Source organism: Podarcis cretensis (assembly GCF_951804945.1).
Source record: "Podarcis cretensis genome assembly, chromosome: 13".
Lineage (NCBI taxonomy): Eukaryota > Metazoa > Chordata > Lepidosauria > Squamata > Lacertidae > Podarcis > Podarcis cretensis.
Window position 1 is genome coordinate 37,244,891 of NC_137182.1, and position 8,035 is coordinate 37,252,925.

The window sequence follows — 8,035 nt, forward strand, 5'->3', positions numbered from 1 at the left end:
TGCCAACCTAGCAGTTCGAAAGCACCTCCGGGTGCAAGTAGATAAATAGGGACCGCTTACCAGCGGGAAGGTAAACGGCGTTTCCGTGTGTGGCTCTGGCTTGCCAGAGCAGCGATGTCACGCTGGCCACGTGACCCGGAAGTGTCTCCGGACAGCGCTGGCCCCTGGCCTCTTAAGTGAGATGGGCGCACAACCCCAGAGTCTGTCAAGACTGGCCCGTACGGGCAGGGGTACCTTTACCTTTACCTTTAGGTCCATAAATTACCACATAGCGTATATTCAACACAAAAAACAGCGACAATTTGTTGTGGACAAAGGACAGCTGGGCAGATAAAGGGCCCCATTACCTTCAGTAGCCTCATCAAACCTAAATCTGGCCCTGCACACAGAAAGGATGCCTTCTTGGGTCTCAAGTTTCAGTGTGGGTTGACTTGGGTAGTTGACATTTGCTTCTTAACCCAGAGTGTGTTTTGGGTGCTTCTGGTAAGCGAGAAAGGCGGATCCCTTCATTCTTTTCACAGTTTTAGTTGTGAAACTTTGGATGCTTTAGTTGAGATTGGACTAGATGACCCTCAGTGTCCCTTCCAAGTCTCCCGATTCTATAATTCTATGAACTCTTACTTCCCTTTTGAATTACCCACCATTCCCTTTCCCTGCCCACTTTCAGAGTGCTGCTTTCCCATTGGTCAAGCAAGGATTCCGCCATTGGTGCTCGCCATTGGTGGCTTAACCTGCCCTGATCTTGCCACAGAGTGCAATGCATAAGAGCTGCCTTTTGAGTTGCGTTGAGGGCCTATCGCTGCCAGGACAGAGGTGGGAACTAGGTGAGAGAAGCAGAAAACTTGGGTTCTGCACCCTCCGAATGAATGCTCTGTCTCCCTCCTCCTTCACAGATCACGGGAGCCACATCAGCAAACTCTGTGAAGACACTGAGCACAGCATAATCAAGGTACGCGGAGGACCCTCAGAATCATGGCAGCAGAGAATCTATGCATTGCAAGGGTGTGGTGCCCCTCCAGATCTTGTTGGACTACAACTCCCATCATCCCTGTCCATTGGCTGGGCTAGGCTGTCTGGAGTTGATGGAAGTTGGAGTCCAAGCCCCTCTGGAGGGCACTACGTTGGCTATCCCTGTTCTAGTGCACGACAGGGAAAAGGAAGGCTTTGTTTTATTACTTATTAATATGTTTATGCTCTGCTTTCCCTAAAAAATACAATTTAAGCTTCGCGGCTCCTGTTGAAACCGGAGTGGCTAATTGACATCTTGCAGGTGGGTGGGTCTGATCCAGGCCCCCAAGCAATACCCCGGGCCTGACTCTTACCTATTTCAACAGGCAGGAACCACCAAGGGGAGAAGGCTCAGAGCCAGGGGGTTAGCAGTGGGTGATGATGATGAGTGGGCAGAGGGAGAAGCCTGGGAAGAAGAAGTGGAGAGAAGTTCAGAATCAGATACTGAAGCAGGAGAGGAGTCCTGCTGTTGTAGAAGCCAGGGTGTCTCCCCCTTCTGCTGCAAAAATAAACTTCCCTCCTCCCTGGTCTCCCAGAACCAGGAGAGGCATTAAGAGGGTGGAAGAGAGGTTGGCTCCATGCAGGCGCTGTCTCTGATTGCTTGGGGAAAGTCCTGGAGAGGAAGGAACTAATGGCTGTGATGAGGTGCGGACTTTCACTCTCGGCAACCGACCAACTGGGGGGGGGGGGAGCTGCTATGATCATTAGGCCTGAGACTCAGACAAGACTGTGCAGATCATGTTCTTGCTAATTCCAACTTGCTAATTCCAACTTCAATGGCGTGATATACTGCCAGCTCGCTCCTGAGAATGGATAAGAAGGGAGGCCTCTAGGACTCTTGGGGTGTACCACGTACACTTCAGAGGCTGACCAGGATGGCGGAATGCTGTGAGAGAATGCCAGCGTGGCTGGACACTGGCAGTAGCATATAGGGAAGTTTTTAATATTTAATGCTGTATTGTTTTTAACACTTGATTAGGAGCTGCCCAGAGTGGCTGGGGAAACTCAGACAGATGTGCGGGGTATAAATAATAAATTATTATTATTATTATTATTATTATTATTATTATTATTATTAGCAGTTGTTGAGAGCAAAATTCCATTTGTGGCAAAGGCAGGGACCTGGAGACTGGCATAGTGTTCTGGTTTGATGCTGGATCCCACACAGAAAGCAGCAAGGTTGCCAGACCACAGATAGCTCCCAGTGAGCAACTTGCTCCGACAAAGGTTGGGAGCAGGCTGAGGCCTTGTGAATCCAGCAGTCTGCTCAGGGGCCTGATCCTGAATCAGCTCCCTCCCGGTGCCCCTGCTGCCTCCGACTCCGGATCGCTGCTAGATTCAGGGGTCATGAATCTCAGGGTCATGAATGAAGTCAGGTATCATGAACGAGGGCCACTGGTCGCCGGCATCTCCTAACCCCTGATCTTGCGTCCCATCTAGGTTGTCCCCACAGAAGCAGTCGCCTCTCGCCGCCCTCGCATGAGTGCCCAGGAGCAGCTGGACCGGATGCAGCGGAACCAGGAGGCCAAAAGGAAATCGGAGGCTGCCCAGCCAAACGCTCTGGGCCACTGGCGAGACTCTCTCAAGCGCGGGTCCGGCCGGGTGGGTGAGAAGCCTTTCGGAGGGGGGCACCCAGCACTCAGCGGGGAGGGGCCGAGAGGCAAGGGCGAGGTCTCAGCCACCTTCTACAGGGAGACCCCGCGTCCTTGACCCTGGATGTCTCGGGACAAGGGGTGGGGGTATGGTCAGAAGGGCAGGTGCCTGGGGGGGAGGGGAGCTGCATCCAGTGGGCAGTGCTTGAGGGGCTGGGTTCCTCGTTTTTCCTGCCGGGGAACAGGTGGGTAATGTGGCTGGGAAGCAGATATACCTTTGAGTTATGTAAGAGGGAGAGGGAAGTCTCATCGCAGCTGGAGCATGGAAGAGGAAAGCCAGGACTCCTGGGTCCCGAGAGAGAGAGGACTTGGAAGGGCTGGAGCTCCTCCGGCAGTGGTGTGAGATGCCATGACTTTGGCCAAAGAAAGGCTGAAATCAGGGACTCCTGCCATTTTATGCAGCAAAATCATAGCTGTCAACTTTCAGATTTGAAAATAAGGGATCAGCAGCCTCGAAAATAAGGGATCAGCAGCCTCACCTGTCCCGAGGACAGTCGGATATCTAACAATCCCGGATATCAGTGGGAAATGGCGCTGGAATAAGGGAATTTCCTGCAAAAAAAGGGAAGGTTGACAGCTATGAGCAAAATGGGATTGTGTGTGTGTTTTAGAAGAGTCATCCGCATCTTTAATTAAAACCACAGGGAAGGTTATTATTTTCATGGTGTGCTTAAGTTCCAATTTGGGTTGGTGAATGAGGGGACATGCTCTGACCTAAGGTGGGAACAGCCTTGTTCATGCCCCGTTCCCCTTCCCCGTGATTTAATCTCTCCTTCAGCCCCTCCCCAATACCCCCCCTGAGCCATCACCCAAGGAGGGCGTGCAAACTGGGGGACTCAAGCCTCCTCGGTGCCCCCCAACCCCTGAGTGGGAGCGACAGCGAGTAATCCAGCTCTCCTACGCCCTGGCGACAGAGGCTTCGCAGCAGCGGGGGAAGCGCATCGCAGGTACTAGGAGAGGCAGTGGGGGCTTTCCGGGGTCTGTGGAACGGGAGGGTCAGGTAGTCAGGGGGTGGGACTCAAATCTATTTGTCTGAAACATTTCTATTCTCTCTTTCTCACTCAATTCTCAACCTCCCTCCCCCCCCCAAAAAAAAATCCCCATTTTCCAGCTGCTGCTGGGCCTGATGGTGTCCCTGCCCTGCCTTCTACTGGAACACAACAACAGCAGCAAATGCTAAGCAGCCCACTCTATAATATATATGCCAATATCTCCTGTTTGCTGTGCACAGAATTCACATGTCCATGTGGTTGATGGGAATTCTTAATGTCGTCTTTCTCCCCAGGAAGGACCAGCTCTCACTCCTCCCTAGACGATATCCCTGTGTCCCATGAAAGCCTGAACCATCATGGCCTCCCCGGTGACAGCCCCTCCAAAGAGCCAGAGCTCCGTGGACCTCTGCTATCTGAGCATGACCAAACAGCTGCTCGGAACTCAAGCTGCCACGATAACTCCGGAACGGCGAATCAGGGGCCACCCCATGCAACCAATCGAGTGCCGGGTGCTTCAGAAGCATCTGATTGGCCGCCGCCTCCTCTTCCCAAGGAGGCGGGCCATTTAAAGCCCAAGACTCTGCAGTTGGAGTCGCACCTGCCGGAACCAGCCAATGAAGAGCTGCCCCTGGTCAGTGGTCCTCCCTGGGCGGCGCCTTTGCCTCAGCCAACCAACCAGCACCTGTCTATCTCTAGAACAGCCAATTGGGCATCTGAGCAAAGCCTCGTGGGCGGGCAGGGTGCAGCCAATGGTAGGTGCCTGAAGTGGAGGAGCGAGAGCCAGTCCCGCCACGTGGTGGCCTGCCTTGGCGAGACGGCGCAGCCTGTCAGGGTCACCCTGGTAAAATCCAGCTTTTAGCTCCAGAGGGTGGAGGACCGGGGGGTGGGGGTGAGGAAGCCCTGCTGCCTGGCTCCATCTTTCTCTAACAGGGACAGGGCAAAAGAATAAGTTCAGTCCCATAGAGTTGGCAGGCTCAGAGCGACCGTTTCCATAGGAACATGAGAAGCTGCCTTATAACAAGTCATGCCATTGGTCCATCTAGCTCAGTACTGTCTACACTGACTGGCAGCGGCTCTCCTGCATTTCGGGCAGGGAGTCTTTGCCAGCCCTATCTGGAAATGACGAGGATTGAACCTGGAAACTTATGCATAGAAAGCAGATGCCATACCACTAAGCATCTCTTCCACTCCTTTTTTTGTAACTCTCCAACCCTAGATAGCATCATAAAAAAAAACTTGTTATAAATCCCAGGGATCAGAACTGCAACACCGCCCCCCCTACTCAAAGCGCATGCACTCACACATATATGAACATGTTACACGTGTCTTTGCGCACAAGGGCACGAGTCCGGCAAGATGCACCATTCCATCGCTATCACGCTGACTTGCACAAACAAGTTTAGGAGAGTATCTTCGACAGGGTTCATTGCTCTCGTCTCCTCCAACAACCTTTGCAGGATGAGAGTGGTGGGGGACTTACACAATGGCATGACTGTGGAAGCACAGCCGGGATATGGGGGTCCTGAATTCAAATCCCTGAGGCAGAGTGGCAGAGTTCTCAGTTGTTCCTAGTTTCCCTCAGGAAACCGTACCTGAGGTCAAGCTACTTGCCCAGGTCTCTACAATGAGTTGGTGGCAGAGATGCTTCCCTTAATGCTCTTCTGGACTACAGCTCCCATCTGCCCCAGCAGCATGCTTCTGGCTGGGGTGGATGGGAATTGTAGTCCAAAACAGCTGGAGGACATCAGGTTGGAGAACGCTGCTCTAGGATGTGGCGGGTGCAGGTATTTATTTAGCCCTTCCCAAGGAGAAGGCCGGGGGAATATTTTTTTTCCTAAAGAAATGAAGCATCTGCGCTTACAGATGCATAACTGCTAGTTTATGATAGGAAACACAGGCAGCCATAGCCGTTCATGCCCGTCTTGACACCCTGTTTGCTCCCATCATAATCAGTCAAATGATGCAATGCTCACACTATTTGAATGGAAATGCCAATCAACTTTGTGGAGGCCTGGCCCCCTCAAATATTTTATTGTGGGGGCTGGAGCCCCCACGGCTCCTGGGAGTGGGCTCCTATGGCTCCCACAGATTCACATCCACCCAAGCCCATTCCCTGAGGCACCCAATATGGCTAGAGTGCCTTGCTCCATGCAAATTCAGCTCTGCAGCTTAAGAACTTCAGAAGTTACTGGCCTACAAAGATGGTTTAGGGTTCTTGCTCACAAATGCCTGTGGTCCTCATCAGTGCACACTTGAAAGAAAGACAACCAACTCTTTTCTTCCAGTTTACCTTTCCTAGTTGCCTGGAGGTTTTTAGTAATAGCCACAGGCGATCAGAGAAGGGGCTTTGTAAAAGCCTGTGCTTTTGCCTCTTGCAATGCCAGCATATTTAAAGGGCAAGGTGAACATCTAGGCAGGCAGAGCAGCTCCCCCGGAAGGCGAGTAGGAAACACAACAGGTTCATGGGTCTAGGGAAATCGGGTTTTCCAGCATTTATTAGGCTACATTTGCACAGGCCCTCCTTAACGGCAGGTTTCAGGGTTTCCTCTGCCCTGGTTGTCTGTAAGAGGCTTTTCTAATGCTCCCAGGCCCTTAGGTTGTATATTGGGCCAGGGTTTGTTTTTTAAGAAAAACCAATTGCCAGCAATCCCCCCCCCCCCGCTCTGCAAATAGTGAATGCATCCTCTGCCTCTGGGTGATTCAAGTTCCTAGAATTGTACAGTGTTGGGTGGGGAGAAATGAAGGTGTCTGTTGTTGGAATGTGTACATTAGGGGAAAAGAAGGGAAAGCAGAATGTGAATAGCTTTAAAAGAGGATCAGACAGATTCATCTATCTTATGGCTATTAGCCATGACGGCTAAGCTTTGCCTCCACAGTCAAAGACAGTGATACTTCTGAATGTCAATGGCTGGAAACCAAAACCACAGGAGGGGAGAGAGCTGTGTCACTCACAGGCTTCCGGTTGGTCACTGTGAGAACGGGATGCTGAACTGGCTGGGACACTGGCCTGATCCAGCAGGGCTACTTTTCATGTATTTGTGGAAGGGGAACGGTTGGCCGAAGGCAGTAACGTGAGAGGCACCGTGGAACGCCTATCCAAGCCAACGTAGGGGGTGATATATGAAGGTTGAAAAATGCCTGCTTAAAACGAGGCCCTCACTTTTATGCCAGGGCAGCCAGGTTTTGGCAAGGGATAGGTTAAGTGTGGCAGTGTGGGCTGCACAAAGCTAGGCAAGGGCACATCCTGGAACAAAATTGCTTGTTGGATAGGCAGAGAGAGAGAGACGCAGCTCAGCGGGAAAGGGAGAGTGGATTGGGCAAGGTGATGGGGGGAAGGGGAAACTGCAAGGGAAGAAGAGGGGTTGTATCAGAGGAGAAACAGTGGGGAGAGGGACACTGGCTGCTGCAGAATTTGGAAGGGGGACAGGGGATTTCAGTTGCTGAGGTGCCCAGATAAGGTGCCCTGCCAATGCAGAATGAGTTAACTGGTGAATCGTAGCCCTAGTGTGCAGGTAGGTCCATTGCTCTGCCAAGGTGCCCTGGCTCCATCACCAGCTCTGTTGCCAGGCTTGTAGCCCCACCAAGAAATGCAGTCCGTAATGTTCCTGGATGGAGACTTTGGCATGGCGAATTAACAAGCAGAAACCCAAAATCAGGGCTGCAAAAGCAAAACACCACGACCCTGGGCCTGCCCCGGGGAGCTCAAGGGACGCCAGAGCGATGCAGCTTGAACGAGGGATCCCTGCGGTAACACCCACCTGCACGTCTGCCAAGGCAACTGCTGCATCTCAGCGCTTGGGGGGGGGGGGAGAGAGGATTCCCTCTACGAAGACTTGCTTCTCCCCCAAAGGAGGCAGCTTCCACCTCCCTTTGCATTTTAACACTAGCGGCTGCCTGCTCCCCATGTGTGAAAGATTCCAGTTCGTATACTCAATAAAAGATTAACACAATATACATCCCGGAGTCTGCCTGATATATTTATTCCAAGGCCCAGTCTTTATGCTACTATGCTGAAATTCACTTTGATAATTCAAATGCAGAGGAGTGGCGGATGCAGGGACAGGGAACCAATGGCACTCCAGATAGACTACAACTCCCAGCATCCCTGGGCTCAGTTTTTATGGATTATTGAAACTGCCAGCCCTCCAGGTGCTATAGAGCTACAACTCCCATCAGCACCAGCCAGCACAGCCAGTGGGCACATCCCTGCAACACTGATCTGTTAAGGGCAGGAGGGGGTCCTGCAGGGAACTTGTGGGTGTTCCTCTTCCATTGAAAATCCTGGGCCTGCGACTGAAAACAAGCAGCAGAGCTAAGCACCTCTTTAACCTGGCATGCCAGGCCGTGTTCAGGTCAGCCATTTGGTGCATCAGAGGGACGAAG

The 8,035-nt window shown here is 52.2% G+C and overlaps 1 protein-coding gene across 4 annotated transcripts in view; it reads left to right on the forward strand.

Moving 5' to 3' along the window:
* Positions 1-7,606, forward strand: part of PLEKHA4 (pleckstrin homology domain containing A4) — a 43,895-nt gene extending 36,289 nt beyond the window's left edge. For all 4 annotated transcript variants that reach the window (XM_079950507.1, XM_079950508.1, XM_079950509.1 and 1 more), the window contains 4 exons: positions 894-949; positions 2,449-2,610; positions 3,439-3,607; positions 3,946-7,606. In XM_079950507.1, the coding sequence (XP_079806633.1) occupies positions 894-949; positions 2,449-2,610; positions 3,439-3,607; positions 3,946-4,511 (953 nt within the window). In that variant the 3' untranslated portion in view covers positions 4,512-7,606. The remainder of the gene's footprint in view (positions 1-893; positions 950-2,448; positions 2,611-3,438; positions 3,608-3,945) is intronic.
* Positions 7,607-8,035: the final 429 nt, after the last annotated feature.